The 17,447-nt window shown below is 35.7% G+C and overlaps 1 protein-coding gene across 1 annotated transcript in view; it reads right to left on the bottom strand.

Annotated features, from left to right (window-relative positions):
- Positions 1-17,447, bottom strand: part of UTRN (utrophin) — a 543,338-nt gene that overhangs the window by 32,388 nt on the left and 493,503 nt on the right. The window contains exons 63-65 of the mRNA XM_052646047.1: positions 17,170-17,336; positions 16,143-16,254; positions 1,783-1,919 (exon numbers count right to left, since the gene is read on the bottom strand). Coding sequence (XP_052502007.1) covers positions 1,783-1,919; positions 16,143-16,254; positions 17,170-17,336 — 416 coding nt within the window. The remainder of the gene's footprint in view (positions 1-1,782; positions 1,920-16,142; positions 16,255-17,169; positions 17,337-17,447) is intronic.

Genomic DNA, 17,447 nt, shown 5'->3' with positions numbered 1-17,447 from the left:
ACTTTTTGAAAGAAAGGGGAAAAAATCTATCCGCAAAACAAAGACAGGATCAGGATATACCTTCTTTACAGATTTTAAGCATTGCCGGCAGATTCTTTACCAGATGAGTCACTAGGGAAGCCCAAGTATACTGGAGTGGGTAGCCTATCCCTTCTCCAGTGGATCATCCCGATCCAGGAATCAAACTGGGGTCTCCTGCGTTGCAGGCAGATTCTTTACCAACCAAGCTACCAGGGAATCACAAGTGTTTCAAATAGTATGCCTTAAATTAAAATCATTTCAATAAAATTTCTTCTAAAATGTACTGCAGAAAAAAATGACTGGGAGGCATATATCTTAATTGTATGGAATTTGATATCAAGCAAAGTTATCAAAAAGTTTGAAGTTTTTGGTATGCTTTAAATGAGTATGTGGTATTTTTGGACCTATCTACATATACAGCCACGTTGTATTTCCTTCTTCATGCACATCCATAATATTACCTATGGAGGGATAAAAATACCCACTTCACTTTGTCTATAGTCTTCCTTTTATTTTTTAGTGGTTAAACAAACTAAAAATAAAAATTGCATATAAATGTAGCAAAGCCCCTGGTCCAAAGAGTTTTATATGGATAAAAAAATTGGACTAAATAGTCTATCCCTCTATTTTGACATCTTTGAGACATGGACTGTCATAATACTCTGGACTGCTACTGTTCTCTGATTATCTCTCATATATACACAAATAAGTTAACTATGAGTTTTGAAGGTTAAATGTCAACACATTTTTATGTGAAGTTCTTTTTACTGAAGTTCTTACTTCAGTTTTCTTTACTGTATAATGTAGAAAACTCCACACTTCAGAGCTTCTCTTCTGTAGTTACTTGAGAAGGAATATTTCTGTAACTAGAACTCCACTATTCTTTATGACTAGGCACTCTGGTGATGATTAGCAATAAAACTTAATTTTCCCCAAGATTCAAGCACAAGAAAATTGCCTTGGCAGGCATATTTATGCTGATATTTCAAAAAAAAGTAATTCAAAGATTTAAAATCATATTTATTTTGATCTTGACATATAATTACTTAGTAATTTAAATTTTGTTCTTGCATTTATTCTGGTTCATTTTAAAATTTCTTTTCATTTCAGGCTATAAACTATTATCCTTCATTTTATAATCCCAAAGTAATTTTGCAATCTGAAACTTTGTTTCATTTATGTTTGTAAACTCAAATGATATACTTTTAAGAAAACTTTGTCTATTACAGGTTCTATTTAAAGCTATCTTATTTCACTGCCATGTTTAAGAAAAAAAAGAAATTAGAAACGCAATGTGAGATTTTGATGAGATTTCATATAGATATATATCTGAAGCAAGGAATTAAACATTATTAATAAACATATTAAAATAAGTAAAATGAGTGCAAAACATATAAGAAATAGTAAAAAAAAAAATAACCCACAAAGAGGGAAAATTGGAAAATAAATAAAGTAATGAAAGAGCATAAATACAACAATTTGCTTAAAGTATTTTTAAGAGTAAAAGAGAAGACCAGTGCAAAGGCGGACACATTATTACATATTTCAAAAGTTCAGGAAAACATGCAAAATTAAACCTGTGCTGTCAAAAATTCATGTTGCAAAGACTGAGTCCAAGTTTTGTTTCCCTCTTTGTAGATGAAACATTTTACCAAAACACAACTTCTTTTTGGTTATCAGACTTATCTTTTGTCACTAATATAAAAGTATCAGGTATAAGAGCACATATAGATACAAGTTTAATAGTAAAATTAAACTTACGTCTCTAAGTTGTCACCTTCAAGAACTGTCTGGACAGGTAGGTAGCCAAGCCGAGGATGTTTGGCAAAGTATTTCTTCGATCTGAACTTATTCTTCAGCACCTTTGTGAAGTCCCGTACATCTTCCCCAGATGTTGTCTATGAGGTTGAAAAAAATTACACTTATTAAAATGGAAGGAGACAACTATCTACAATCAAATTAGAGCAGATGTAAATTGATGCAATTAAATGACAACACTTTCAGTAGTTTATGTATTTTTGGAATAGCACACAAGGTCATGAGAACACATGGCAATCAAGACTCATCGTTAAATATTTCCAGCAATCAGCTTATAATTTTTAATTTTCTGTTGAGAATAAGCAATAAGTAAATCATTTCCCCAATACGTTAAAATCAATTTTGGCAGTGTTATTCATTAATTCCTGTCACTAGAAAAGCTGCAATTTGCTATTAAACACTTGGTGAGGATGTATTCTGGATATTATATGATTTTAGCTAAGTAATGAGGCACACACGTCCTCCTAATTCACCCATATATATATATGCATATATATACATATATCCTGTACCGACTTCACAGAAGCCAGCACAAATTGTAGTCTAGAAAAAGAGAAAACAGTACACAAGAGAGAAAGACCAGGGCCACGCTGGTTCTCTGTTCTGCAAGGAATACTATCAGATTCTTTGTTCTTCCCCACCCATATAAACATATAATTATTTGACATGGGACTTTCCAGGTGGTACAGCGGTAAAGAATCTGCCTGCAATGCAGGAGATGTGGGTTCAATCCCTGGGTCACAAAGAGCCGCTGGAGTAGGAAACACAACCCACTCCAGTATTCTTGCCTGGAAAATTTCATGGATACAGGAGCCTGGCAGGCTACAGTCCATGGGGTCTCAAAGTGTCAGATATGACTAAGTGACTGGAGCGCGTGCACACACACGCGTGCGCGCACACACACACACACACAGAGCATACATTTGACATGGACTTAATTACTAATGGTGATATAAAATGTGACTTTAAAAAAAAGCATTTCAATATGATTGGCTAACGTAATCATTTAGGGTGACTGACCTACCTGCTACCTGCTCCCCCAGCCTTTGCACCCTCCTCAGTCTGTCTTTTCCCTCCTGACAAGCATGCCCTGGATTCACACAAACTTGTTTTGCAAACAGAAGCGTAACAAAATATTTTTTGGAACAACTGAATTGAGTCAGTCCTTACATGGTTTTGTTACTTTCTATTTGCTCTCATGCCACCTAAATATGTTTTCTTCTAGTAAACAATTAAGGGAATTTTTGATTCTCTATGGAGAAGGTAATGGCAACCCACTCCTGTATTCTTGCCTGGAGAATCCCATGGACAGAGGAGCCTGATGGGCTACAGTTCATGGGGTCGCAAGGGTTGGACATGACTTAGCGACTAAACAACTGCTACTGCTACTACTTGATTCTCTAACCTTGCAGAGCAGAAATAACATAAATCAGCCCAAGCTATGTATACATCAGTTTTCTTTTTATTTAAAAGAATATGTATAGCAAGCAAAGCCCACGTTATCACCGGACCTTGCTATCAGACCCACAATGTCAAATCTTTTTCTGAATAACAAAGAACAAACTATATAATACCTCCATTATATAGATACAGACCCTCTCAAATATAAAGTGTAGAAAATAAGCTACTAATTGGGGGGAAAAAAAAGAGAATTCAAGGCACTCTATACAGGGAAAAGTGTTGCTATGAGATGCTGGTTTGGGGGTATTTATCTGTGACCAGGCAGAACAGGGGAGAGGAGCAGATCACAGCTGGGAATAAAGAAGGCAATATTTAGAGACACAAAGCCTGGTCCTGAGAATAAAGCCAAAAAGATATATCACTGCTATAAAGGACATTTGGACTTTCAGCAATGGGTATCAACAGCTTCAGATCATTAAGTTTATAGATATGTTTATCCTGAATGTTTTGGTAGAAAGAAAGAAAAAAAAAAAGAAGAAGAAGAAGCTTTCCATGATAGAAATACAAAAAGAAGGCCCCATGCAAGAATAAGCATTTATGACCCAATTTATTTCTGTGTCTGCTCTTAACAAATTGTTAATATACAAGGAGACAGGAAAGTAATGGCCTCCAGCTTTTACTTGGTCTATTTTCATCTGGCAATAAAAGAGTTTATATTGTTCCGATCAGTGATTTTCAAGCCATATCCAGGTCTCTAACTCAGGCAACCCTGAGTGGGCGGGTGGGAGAAAGGCCAGGTGGGCAGGCACCAGGCCACTTTCCCGGTCTGCCTCCTCCGGGACAGCCTACAATACAGGGCCCTTAGGTATATTCATGGTGGTGTGCAACCATCATCACTATCTAATTCTAGAATAGCATCATCACCTCAAAAAGAAAGAAAGCCTATACCCATTAGCAATCATTCCCGCCCCCACTACCACCCCCATCTCCTCCCCTCAGCCCCTGGCAACCGCTAATCTACTTTCTGTTTCTATGGACGTGTCTATTCTGGACATTTCTTATAAATGGAATCATATAATATATGGTTTTCTGTGACTGGCTTCTTTCACTAAGCATAATGTTCTTCTAACTTATCTCTATTTGGGTTTCAATGTGAACTCTTGATGGGGAAAAAATGACATCTCATTTAAAAGTACAAGTCCCATTCCACATCACACACTCTAGGTAAAGACATTCACCATATGAAGAAGAAAGCAAAACCAGACAACCAATGAAAACCCTTCTCTCTCCCACAGAAAAGCATACAAAAAACAACTACCTGCCTCCCAAAAAGTTATAGAAGGGGTTTCTGATAATGCTCGAGTTTTATTTTTAGAAAAAATGAGTGCATTCTCATATAAGGAATGCTAATGAGAAGAAAGTGCCCTCGTAATCTAAGGGCACTAAATTTGCTATCACCATAAACTTTACACAATATTAAAAGAAAACGTGAAAAGTAATTCATCCCACAGGAATGTGATTCCTTAGTTTAGATAGAACCAAGAAAATGAATTATGCCTATTTTCTCACCAAAAAAGGTTAAAATATATTTGTACATATGTGATCTAATTTGCTATCTAATGATAGTACCTAAAATTTCTCTGTTTGAAGGTGCTTGAGTAACAGTTGGTAAAAAGGTCAAACAGAGGACCACCCACCTAACATAATCAGTATCATCAAACTCAACTCTGTCTCCATGCTAGTGTGGAGAGTTGTTCTTTTTTAAGCAAACAGCTATTGATAATATGATGTGAAGATGAAATTGAAAGGATCATTCATTACTATACAAATTATCCAGCATTTTAACTTTTCCATGCAACTCCTGAAAGACTAGGTTTTCATTTATTGCTCTAAGCAAAGAAATAAAAAGAACAAAATATTTTGTAGATCTCAATAGATGTAATGAGGGTGATGTATTAGCACAGAAGTCTCACCTTACAAACAGCTTTCCTTGAATTTCTTTTTACTATCAAGTGTGATGAGACCATCACCACTTTCTTGACCCAAAAGGAAAGTGACACTAAAGCTTAGAGGGATTCAGATCAATAAGGTCAGGAAAACTCACAAACCTACGTCTGTTCACCAGACTGGCACTGTGTCATTTCTCTAGGAAAAACTAAACAGTTTTAAGTTTTGTAAGAAAAAGAAGTCACAGCCATTGATTAAACTATTATAATATTCTGAATTTCCTCTTTATTTTAAATAAAGTCCTACCAAGATACCCTGTGGCTGATTTTTACAAGATTTATATTGAAATGTCACTTTCTAATTTTAAATTGCATATCTAAGAAATGTTCAGTGTAAGTACAATTAGAAAAAATACACATGAAAGAGAAAAAAGAAACATTAAAATTACCAGTTCTTCTGTCACCCAGAGATAATCAGTCTTAAAATGTTTGGTACTGGATCAGTTTATTTTTAATCCTTTTTATGGCAAAATAAAACATACATATATAAAACTATATACAACAGACATATCGTTTAATAAAATAAATTATATGTTAAACACCATCAAGTCAGGAAATTGAACTTCGTTGGACATTCCAGAAGACTTGTTCCAGTTACAACCCCTCCCTACCTCCATAAAGCCATCATCCTCATTTTTGTAACAATAATTTCCTTGCGTTTTAAAAGTAGTTTTATCACTCCAATGTCTGTCCTAAAACATATGATATATTTAAAGTCACTTTTAATCTACCAGATTTCTTCTTCATACTGTCCATTTTCTTACAACTTATCTGTTGGAAACCCAGGCAATTCGACCAGTAGCGTTTTCTCTTGTCTAGATTTTGCTGGTTGCACATTTTTGGTGCAGTTTAGCATGCTCCTTCCAATTGGCAGCTGGATCCAGAGAATACATGAGACTCAGGTTTGCATTTCTGGCAAGATTATTGGTGGCATTTCATAGGATTACAGAAGACACATGATGTCTGGTCATCTCTATTATGTACTCCTAGCTCACACAGAGTCGCACACGACTGAAGCAACTTAGCAGCAGCAGCAGCACCTTTCATGCTAAATGCCTATATCCATCCAATGAGGACTTTTAAATGGTGATAGTCTATCATTCATTCCTAGTTTAAAAAATTAAAGACATCCTCCCCCATCTGTTTAGTTACTCAGTAGTACAGTTCAAGAAAGGCAAGATTACATGTTTGATTTTTCTTTTATTGACCACTTTGCTCTGTAATGAATTGGTTTCATATCATCTTCCAAAGATGACCAATTTTTAAATTGTTTCAAAATATCATTATAAATTCATAGATTAATATATTTATGAGTTTTCATCTATTGATGAAAGGGTCAATTACAGTTGACCCTTACACAACATGGGGTTGAAACATGTTGGATCCACTCATATACTATTTTTTTCACTGAATATGCACAATAGCATTGCACAAACTATGAATAAGGAGGACCCACTGTAATGGATTTTCCACTGTTCGGACGGTTGGTACTCCCAACTCATGAGCTGTTCAAGGGTTAACTATAATATCATTACTGAAGCTCAAACTGTCCCAACTTTGGCCTGTAGGGGGCCTCTTCCTGGTTGTCCTGTTTAAGTTCTACTAAGCTGTGTATATGTTAGTTGTTCAACTGAGTCCAATTCTTTATGACCCTATGGACTGTAGCCCATCAGGCTCTTCAGTCCATGGAATTCTCCAAGCAAGAATGCTGGAGTGGGTAGCCATTCCCTTCTCCAGGGGATCTTCCTGACCCAGGGATCAAACCCAGGTCTCATGCTTTGCAGGCAGACTCTTCACTGTCTGTAACAATGTATTTAATCCATCAGTTCCCAGGATGTTATTTCTCTAGTTACTTTAGTTGTCTGAAGTCTGGTCTCTCAAATAATGCCGCAAAAAGTGTTCATAGGACCAATATTACCTGAGTTCTTACATGCTGATGACAGATTTCCTGTGTTCTTTGCTAATTACTAGAAAGTTGGTTTTTCTGGATATAAAATTCTTGGCTCATATATATTTTCCCTTGAGTTTCTTAAGTATGTTCCTCCATTTTCATTTGTATAAAGCATTGATATTGAAAAGTCTGATGGTTATTTAATTTTCTCTCTTTTCTAATTCAGTGTTTCTTTTTGTTTAAATGACCAAAAGACTCTGTTTTACTTCAAAGACCAGTCATTTTACCAGGATATTCCATAGTGTTGGAGAGCTCAGGCATTAATATACTCTTTCAGCAGAGAGATTCACTTTTTCTTTTTTTTTGGAGAGTGGAAAGATTTTTCCCTAAAAAATAATTTTGAAAGTAGAACTGATTAGTTCTCCTTATTTTCTGGCATTTGTTCTACTTTGGGTTTTTTCTTCATGGACTCATATTGTCCATATTTTCCATTTTTTCTTTTCTTTTATGACTATCTTCAATAGTTGTCATTTTTCTTGATCCTTTATGTTGCTTTCTTTACTTCTCTTTGAGGTTTTTTTTTTTTTCTATACAGTATATTCTCATTAGTTATGTTTTATGCACAGTATCAGCAGTGTATATGTATCAATCCCAATCTCCCAGTTCAACCCCTTCCACTACCCTCCCCCCCCCACCCCCGCTTCTTTCCTTACGTTTGTTCTCTACCTCTGTGTCTCTATTAACTTTTCTTTGAGCTTCAAAGTTCGCCTCTTATTCACCTTCTATTTGTTTTTTAATGGTATTTATGTGCTCTGTTTATTAAGACTAAAATTAATTAGCTTTAACTTTCAAAATTATTTTTCTTTTATTTCTAATTTTTTCCTGAGTTCTATCACCCCAAATACGACAAAGGGGCATACCAATCAATTGTTAAAGTTACTTGAAAACAGCCAGTACTAGAAGAACACTCTGGCCCTCCTCTTTGTCCCCCTGAAAGCAGGAAATCATCTCCCATGTAAAAAGTAGTCTCCCTGCACCAGGAGGGACAGAGACACCTTATCATGGAAAGAGGGACTTCAAGGTCGAGAAAGCTGTGTAAACCATCTGCTTAGATGCTTCACTAATTGGTACCCAAGCCTAAATTTCTCTGCATTATCAGTTCTTCACAACGTTATTCTGCTGGTGTTTGCTCGTCTTAAAGGTACAGAAGCTGCCTGCTTTGTCATGTCTTTGAGTCTCTCATATGCACAAAATTAACATTAGATTTTCTCCTGTTAATCTGTCTCAGGTCAATTTAATTATTAGACCAGCCAGAAGAATCTAGAAAAGGAAGAGGTACATTTTTTTCCTCTCCAACAATATCTTGCAAGTTTTGTGACTGGTATGGCTTGTTACCACCTAGATTTATTTTGGGGATATCTCACTACCTAGTTTTGTTGTAAATATTATTCAGAGGTTCGGTATTGCTGTGTATCTGCTGTGTCTCTTTTTATGTAACTACTTTACTAACGGGAAGAAAATGGCAAAGGCAAATAGATTGAAAAACTCTGAAGCCACTGCTACCACCATCTCCCCCCAATCCTTCTGGATTAATTTGTAACAATTATGTAAGAACTCAAATATTCAAACAAGGACTGTCATTCAAACTGTCATTTTTGGAAATCTAACGAAGGTGAGTCACTGTGACAAACATTTTAAAATTGAACCTACATAGACAAGTGGGTACTTATGTTTTCTTTCACTACTATGCTGCTATTAAGTAGCAGTGAGATAATAATGAAAACTTATTTGGATAATAACAAGTAATTAGTTCTTGACTTGGTCCCTACCAACTAGTACAAATCAATTATTTAAAATGTGTTGCTGAATTATAAAAGGTAGCCTGCAGTAACTCTCAACCCAAACCCTCAAAACTCCTGTGTAAGCTGGCAGCATGAGATGATTTTTAACTCTTGAATTCTATTTCAGAAAATAAAACTATATTCATTTTAAATCTTCTAAAAATTTCTTTGGTCAATTCATAACTCAGGACAGCAGTATTATCTAATTCTTTACCAAATACTCCCAACATCATATTTTTAACTTAACTACATATATGCATAAGTTATTGGCAGAGGAAGACAGGCTAGAATAAGGAGGAAAATCAAGGTTACATAAGAAACAATATGATCTTTGGCACCTGAATAGAATAATTTAATACTATTTAGGTCATGCACAAGTACAAAAACCACTGTTGAACAAGATTCTCATTAGCAACATTTACTTCTTAAATACATAGTAAATAATCTCAAATGACAGATGCAAAGTGTAAAAAGTACATTGCATTATCATAGGGCTAATCTTAAAGACATTCCAATAGTTTTTTAAAAAATGAAAAACAACCTCTCAGTTTTGCTTTAAGTTTCAATGATTTCAACAAGTTGAAATTCAGATACACTGAATTTTATAGGTAGGATAAAATTAGTAAGACAAGCTTCAGAGCTTTCTCAGTTCTAATGGAAAAATATGAAACTAAAATATTAGCATTAAAAAAATCATCAAGGAGTCAAGAATAAGTAGGGTAAATGAGTCATCCAAACAATAGATTTTGTTCAAATGTCACCTTAAAGGTGAACAACGCGATCTAAACACACTCAACTTACTGGGATAACAATGTAGACTGGGCAAGAACTAAAAAACCACTTAGGATGCTGAGGCCAGAGAAAGCAATGATGCTGTGTTTTTAGCATATTGGCAACATCCCAAGTCTCATCTGAAGAAGTAAGACTGCCAGGAACAAACTACACTAACTCAGTGGAGAGCTTTCCAAAGAATGAATCTGCATGTTCTATATTTGATGTTTATAGTCCTACGAATACATTGATGTTGGCAGTAGTAGGGAGGGGTCGACCAAACAACTCTTTCTAGTTTTTTTCCTTTGTTCTTTTTGTTTCTTGCCAGTGACATATTGTTTGTAAAGAAAAGAGTGATTTCACTTTTAGCTTTAAAAATAAAACTTTTTCTGTTTTTTTCAGTAGGAAACTGATTTTTCCATACCTCTAAAAACACTGAAAATATGAAATTTAATTTTCCCCATATGTTAACCAATAGTGAGAAGAACATTCTTGAACCTGTTTCTTTAAAAGTAACATATACTTTCTAAAAAAATGCAATACAAGTCTGTTCGAAGTGTTGCTAACTTTTAATAGACTGTTACCGATCTTCCTCTCTTCTCATCAGGAGCTCAACATGACTATCAGAACAAACTAGTCCTGTCCAAACCCAGCATGTAAATGAGAATTTTGCCTTGATTTCACTCCCAACAATTTGAATGCTGGAAGTAGCTGATGTTTCTGACTTTGCTAGAAATAAAGTTTTACAAATATCTCATCCCTTCTCCCTGAGCTAACATGACTTTCAAAACATCTTCCTATCTGGGCTACTGCTTCAGTTCCTGATGTCTGTATTTACCAATGAGTAAGCACTCTATTCACTTTCCCAATGTGGATCAGGCCACCGTCCACAGATGCACACAGCCTCTATTAATCTTTTATTTATTTTTTCCCTTTTAGCTGTTAGTGTGGATTCTGTGTTTTACTTATGAACACATTCCCTTACATCTTGTTCATAACTGCAATTTCAACCTTTCTCTTTCAGTGAATGTTGACGCTCCCATCACAATACCATCTCCCCTACAATCCTTTCCATCCCGGACTATACAATCAAAGAACAAGAATAAAGCAGGTCTGTGCCATTTCTCCCTTAGCCTCAGCCTAAAAAGTAAAGTCGCTCAGTCATGTCTGACTCTTAGCAACCCCATGGACTGCAGCCTACCAGGCTCCTTCATCCATGGGATTTTCCAGGTGAGAGTACTGGAGTGGGTTGCCATTGTCTTCTCCTAAACTGTATATATATTTCTCAAATGTAGATAAATCACTAAATCCATGTCACTGACTTTAAACAAATCACTTACTTTCTCTAAGACTTAGTCTTTTTTAAAAATGAGGATGAGTTAGGTATTTTCTTAGACTCTTTCCAGCTTTAATACTCTATAAATAGTATATATAATATCAGGTATGAGCACATTCAGTTTTTGTGTGCCAGAATTAACCATGCATATTAGGAAAAGTATGAATCATTCTTGTCCCAAGGAGTGAAAAAGATAGTTGAAAGGGCAAAAACACCAACAGAGAAAGCAATGCAAGATAACACAGAATCAAATACCAAACGGTAAAGCAGGGGCTAGTGGTCAAAACCACAGAATGACCTGTTTCATTGAGCAAAGGCAAAAAAATTTGGGAAGATTTCTCACACAAAATAAGAGTCATGCTGTTTTCATGAAAAAGTGGGATTTTCAAATGAATGGAGAGATAATGGTAACAAGCATTAAATATAGTTTATGTCATACTGTCTGTTTTAGATGAACTCTTTTTGGGCCTCATGAAAGAACTTTAAATGTACAAATCTGGATTATAGAATGGTGGAGAGGAAATAAGAGTTTTAAAAAGTCATTTCCTAGCAAAAGAAAAATTCTATTTCATTTCTGTAGATAAATGCTTTACTATCAATTTCATAAAATATGTTCATAAATTAGGGTAGTTAATTCATACACTATTAGTCATTCTACATCTAAAGACAATATAATACAGTATTTTTTCAAGATACATTTGAAAAAAATATTTTTTGAGCTTTGAGGGTTTAAAATAAGGCTTATAAGCTTTGGAAAGCTTTTTACCAACAGAAACATTCAGATTCAGCTGAAAAAGAAACTTGAATGGGAAAGAAATCAAGTCAGTAATATGACTAGGGCATTTTCCTAACCATAAGCAGAGATGCACTATAAGAAATGCCAACATCAGGATTTATACAGAAAGGTCTAATCCATTTAACATTTAAGTGGTGCTTACTATGACTGTATTGAAAAATTCACATTTGAGTTCATTTTATAAGGCAGAGATTAGATGAGTTGACGGAACACTGGATAAAAGATAAATATACCAAAAATGAATAAAGCTCACTGAAAGAAAAAGAAATTTTAGAAAGCAGTTAAATCAAATAATTCATTACTATTTGAATTTAATAGTATGTCTTTTAAAGACTCAATTTATATATATATATATATATATATTTTTTTTTTTAGTCATTTTATCAAAAGTTGTGGGGTCAAATGCAGAAAATAACCTGCCCTAAGAGGTGAATGATGAGTAGGGTGCTGATTAATATTGCTACGCAAACTTCAGAAAGGGGCAAAAAACCCTCCTAGAACACATCTTCAAAAAGGAAGCCATCCTATACAATGCAGGGTAAGCTGTACTCTTAGCCATAATAACGGTGATTTTGCAAAGACTAGGTAACAAGAAGAGCTTTGGGTAACTTAGATTTTATCCTAAAATGATAGCCAGAGAGTAAAATTCATCAGTGTATCCGTGGTTCTCAAGCTCACCCCACTGACCACAGATTGATGTTGAAGAGCCATAGATTTTAAATTGTAGGTGTTTCTCAAAATCATTATGAATTATTACTATGAATCATTATGAAGGCCAAGAAAAATAGTAATTTTAAACACGTTTACTGAATTCATTGTTGTTGTTTAGTCTCTAAGTCATGTCTGACTCTTTTGTGACTCCATGGACTGTAGCCCACCAGGATCCTCTGTCAATGGGATTCTCCAGGCAAGAATACCAGAGGGGGTTGCCATCTCCTTCTCCAGGGGATCATTCCAACCCAGAGATGGAACCTGGGTCTCCTGTGTTGGCAGGCAGATTCTTTACTGCCGAGCCACTGGGGAAGCCTTACTGACTTTGTTGTTGTTCAGTCAATCAGTGGCGACCAACTCTTTGCAACCCCATGGACTATAGCAACCCAGGCTTCCCTGTCCTTCACCATCACCTGGAACTTGATCAAATTCACGTCCATTGAGTTGATGCCATCCAACCATATCATCCTCTCTCATCCCCTTCTCCTCCTGCCTTCATTCTTTCCCAGCATCAGGGTCTTTTATAATGAGTCAGCTCTTTGCATCAGGTGGCCAAGTACTGGAGCTTCAGCTTCAGCATCAGTGCTTCCAATGAATACTCAGGACTGATTTCCTTTAGGATTGATCGGTTTGATTTTCTTGCCATCGAAGGGACTCTCAAGAGTCTTCTCCAACACTACAGTTCAAAAGCATGCTCAGCCTTCTTTATGGTCCAACTCTCACATCTATACGTGACTACAGGAAAAACTACATCTTTGACTATACAGATCTTTGTTAGCAAAGGAACGTCTCTGCTTTTCAAAATGCTGTCTACCGACTTCATACATCTGAAAATGTGTAGTCACTTTTATACATCTTTAATGTATATTTACTTTATGATTTTTCCCATGTTGATATTAGTTCTTTATAATCAGTTTCCAAAATTTCTAGCTGTAATTATGCAAAGTTCACTATATGTGCTGTGCTGTGCTTAGTTGCTTCAGCCATGTCCAACTCTTTGTGATCCTATGGACTGTAGCCCTCCAGACTACTCTGTTCATGGAATTCGCCAGGCAAGAATCCTGGAGTAGGTTGTCATGCCCTCCTCCGGGGATCTTCCCAACCTAGGGATTGAACCCAGGTCTCCCACATTGCAGGCAGATTCTTTACCATCTTAGCCACAAAGGAAACCCAAGAATACTAGGTTGGGTAGCCTATCCCTTCTTCAGCAGATCTTCCCAACCCAGGAATCGAACTGGGGTCTCCTGCACTGCAGGTGGATTCTTTACCAGCTAAGCCACCAGGTAAGTCCTTCAATATGTATTTCACCCCAATCCAGACACCTTGTAGTGACCAGCAGGGGTCTGCACAGGCTGATAACTGCATTTCTCTTTAACCTCATCTCTTACCTTTCTCATTCTCTCTTTTGTGAAGGGAGAAATTCACTCTTTGTGAAACTCACAGAGTTTTTTTCTGTTCCTAGTCTTTTTGTTCTCACCTCCTTCCCAACCCCAGGGCCAGGTCTGCGGCGGTGTGACCTGTGCAGCTACAAAGGGGTTCACACTCAGTCAGAGTCTCCCTGAGCTTGGCTTAATGCTCTACTGTTACCATCTTGAAAGTCTTAGCAAATTTTTAGCAAGGGGCCCCACATGTTTACTTTGCTCTGGGCACTTCAAATAGCCAGTGCTACCTACCACACTCCCCTTGGGCAATAATATACTCCATTTTCTTCTATGCTCCAGTCATGCCAACCTCTTTCCAAAATACCTTTTGATACCAGCTATTTACATATCCAATTCTTTCTCATCCTTCTGGCTCAACTAAAACGCTAATTTCTCCAAAAGACCGTCTGTGATTTCTTCATCTAAAGTGTCTCCTCTAATCTTCTACCTTATTATCCATTTCCTTCTTTCGAGGCACTTACTGCAATCTGTAATGATCTCATTTATTTGTTTCCTTGTTCTCTGTCACATATCTCCTCCTCCTGAACAGAAAGGAGTAGGAGAGTCAGTGATCTTGTCTATCTTGGGAGTACACTGATGAATTATCAGAGCTAAAAATAGCATCTGACACATGGCAAGTCCTCAATATTTATTTGTTGAGTGAATGAGCATGCTAATCATAATAATAAATGGTGCTTCATAGATTTTCTTGGCATTTTTTTCCTAAAGTTCCTATGCACTGCATTCCATCTATTATAATTCAGCAACATTCTAGAGGTTTTTTTCTCCACGTATATGGTACCTATTTATCTGACATAAGATACCTAAGAATGTGAGTGAGATTTATGTGTATATATTTTATAAGTATTGCTGCCTTTCTGTCAATTTATGACCCCAAAAGTAACTCAATTCCCTAAGCCAAAGAAAATGTACAACTCTATGAATAAATTTTGGTTCACTATTTGGAAAGAAGCTGAGAAATAGTTATTGACAGGAAAAGAAGATTACGTCCGAAAAAAAATATCTTAGATCAAAGGAACAACAGAAATCAGTATCCAATACCAGTGAAGCATTAACAAAGTGTTATAACAATGTAAAGTGGTGAAAGGATTAGATGCTCAGTTGTGTCTGACTCTTAGTGACTCCATGGACCCACCAGGCTCCTCTACCATGGGATTCTCCAGGCAAGAATACCGGAGTGGGCTGCCATGCCTTTCTCCAGGAGATCTTCTCAACCTAGGAATTGAACGTGGGCCTCCCATGCTGCAGGCAGATTCTTTACTATCTGAGCCACCAGGGGAGCCCAATGTAAAGCTGTATAAACTTCTTCTGGAAAATAACTAGACATGAAGTATTTTGGCCACTGACTCAGATCATCTACTTCTAAGTGCTTTATTCTATAGAAATGTAATTTATGTAATATATGGAAAGTTATTTTCACAATGATATTTATGAGTGTTGCTTATAATATCAGAAAATTGAAAATAAACTAAAGGTTGAAACCTAATGGAATGGTAAAATAAATTATAATAATTCACTCCCATATTCTGTAACTAGGAAAATTATACTGCATGACAATATGTGGGAATACTTACTATATAAGATGTTCAGTGAAAAAAGCAGTATCAAAATTACAGAAATATGAAAATAAATAAAATCTTAAAATCAGAGATATAGAAGGAGATTGCAAGGTAGTTTATTCACCAGCTAGATTTATGACTTTTTTACGTTCTCCAGTTTTCTACATTTTGTTAATGTAAATACAATGTTTAGTCATGTAAACTGTTTTAAATATGTCTAAGAAAACAACTTCTCATCACAGTATCGTTTTCAATGTAGGTCAGTGTAAGCTCTTAAAAGAGTTTGCTACCAAGAATGTTAAGCTCAAAATCAAAAACATAGATGTAAATAAAATTTAATAAGTTAATTTTTCTGAAAAAAACTATAATTATTCTGTGCTAAAAATTTCAACACAGATGTATTTGCCTAAAAGAAAACAACAAAAAAATAAGGTTAAGCAATTTTGAAAAGGACTTTTTTTCAGACAATATTAAAACTGAATAATTTTAGATACTAATTAATGAAAAAGCAGTACTTAAAAAAAAAGCAAACAATGGTTTAGTACTCACAGGTATACAATATTCCACCATTGGGTAATGCAATTTGTGACCTTTTGCTGTACGACCCGAAAAAAAGCAACTCTGGCAAACATCATAGTTAAAATGCTTCAGGCTTCTATACCTAGAGAGAAGAAAAGAAAATTCTTTGATTTGTAAACTTATTATATAGTCTAAAACACGTGTGGTAAGGAATTTTACTCATCTGAATCACAATGAAAATAAAAGTTATATTGGCCAGAAATGTAGAATTTGCTGATGTTGTTTTTTAGCTCCAAATTAGGACAGAAAGAATCTTGAATTTCACAAATGAAATTAAGGAAACCATCTCCTAAGTGAGGGGAGAAGGCAAATTTTTGTAGTTGAAATCTCTAGATCATATTTTCATCTGTTTCAATATAAAGAGATGACAAACATCCATGTCAAAAGATTTTCTATAATGTTTGGATGTGAATGCAAAATGACAAAGAAAAGAGTTATGTTTATTAGCTTGACACATCAAAATTTAAAATATCACCTTTACCATCAATAAAAAATGAATCTCAAAATTCCCTGACAAAGACTCCTGGTGTGAAAGTTGGCTTAATCTCCATCATGTCAAACTTGGCAGAAGTAACATGAAGTAATCTGATTACTTCTCAGTTAGTATTTAAATGCTACTTCTTGTTTACCAAGTTTGATCTTAAAGGTCTTAGAACATCACCAAATTCCATCAGGGTCATATATACATAAAGACTCATGCAAAATATTATGCATGAACACTTCTCTGACCTATGTAAATAGGAATTCAGAAAGATCTCTGGTTCTGGAGCCAAATAGTATAAATAAGAACTATAAAATAAAAGAAAAAGCTTCGTGTGCTGGCTATTTGAGGGAATGCTATTTTCAGATAGATGGTACATATCAAGCATACCATTTCTTTAGGAGGCAAACCCCCACAAATGGGAACAAGTGGGAAGGAATAATGGACAAACACTGAAACTACACAAATGGAACAGAAAAAGAGCCTCCTGACACCACTGATAATGGATCACCCTACCTGAATCCAACAATTGGACATTCTTTACAGATGTTGCATTTAGCCTGATGTTTTGCCGTCTCAGCTGCTGCCACTCGATGTAGAACCGGCAGCCAGACCATGGACTGTGGCTCCAGACGCATCCAATCTATAAACTCTTTCACACTTATCTCTGGCTTGTTGTTATTCTGGGCAAGAAACAAGTATGTTAAAAGTGAAGAAAATGTCTCCATTTAAATTGCAGCAACTGTTGCTGCTTCAAACTCTTCTGAAAATCTGTATAGAAGTAACAGGAGAAT

The sequence above is a fragment of the Budorcas taxicolor genome, chromosome 9 (genome assembly GCF_023091745.1).
Source record: "Budorcas taxicolor isolate Tak-1 chromosome 9, Takin1.1, whole genome shotgun sequence".
NCBI classification, from domain to species: Eukaryota; Metazoa; Chordata; class Mammalia; order Artiodactyla; family Bovidae; genus Budorcas; species Budorcas taxicolor.
This window is presented reverse-complemented; position numbering and strand designations above follow the sequence as displayed.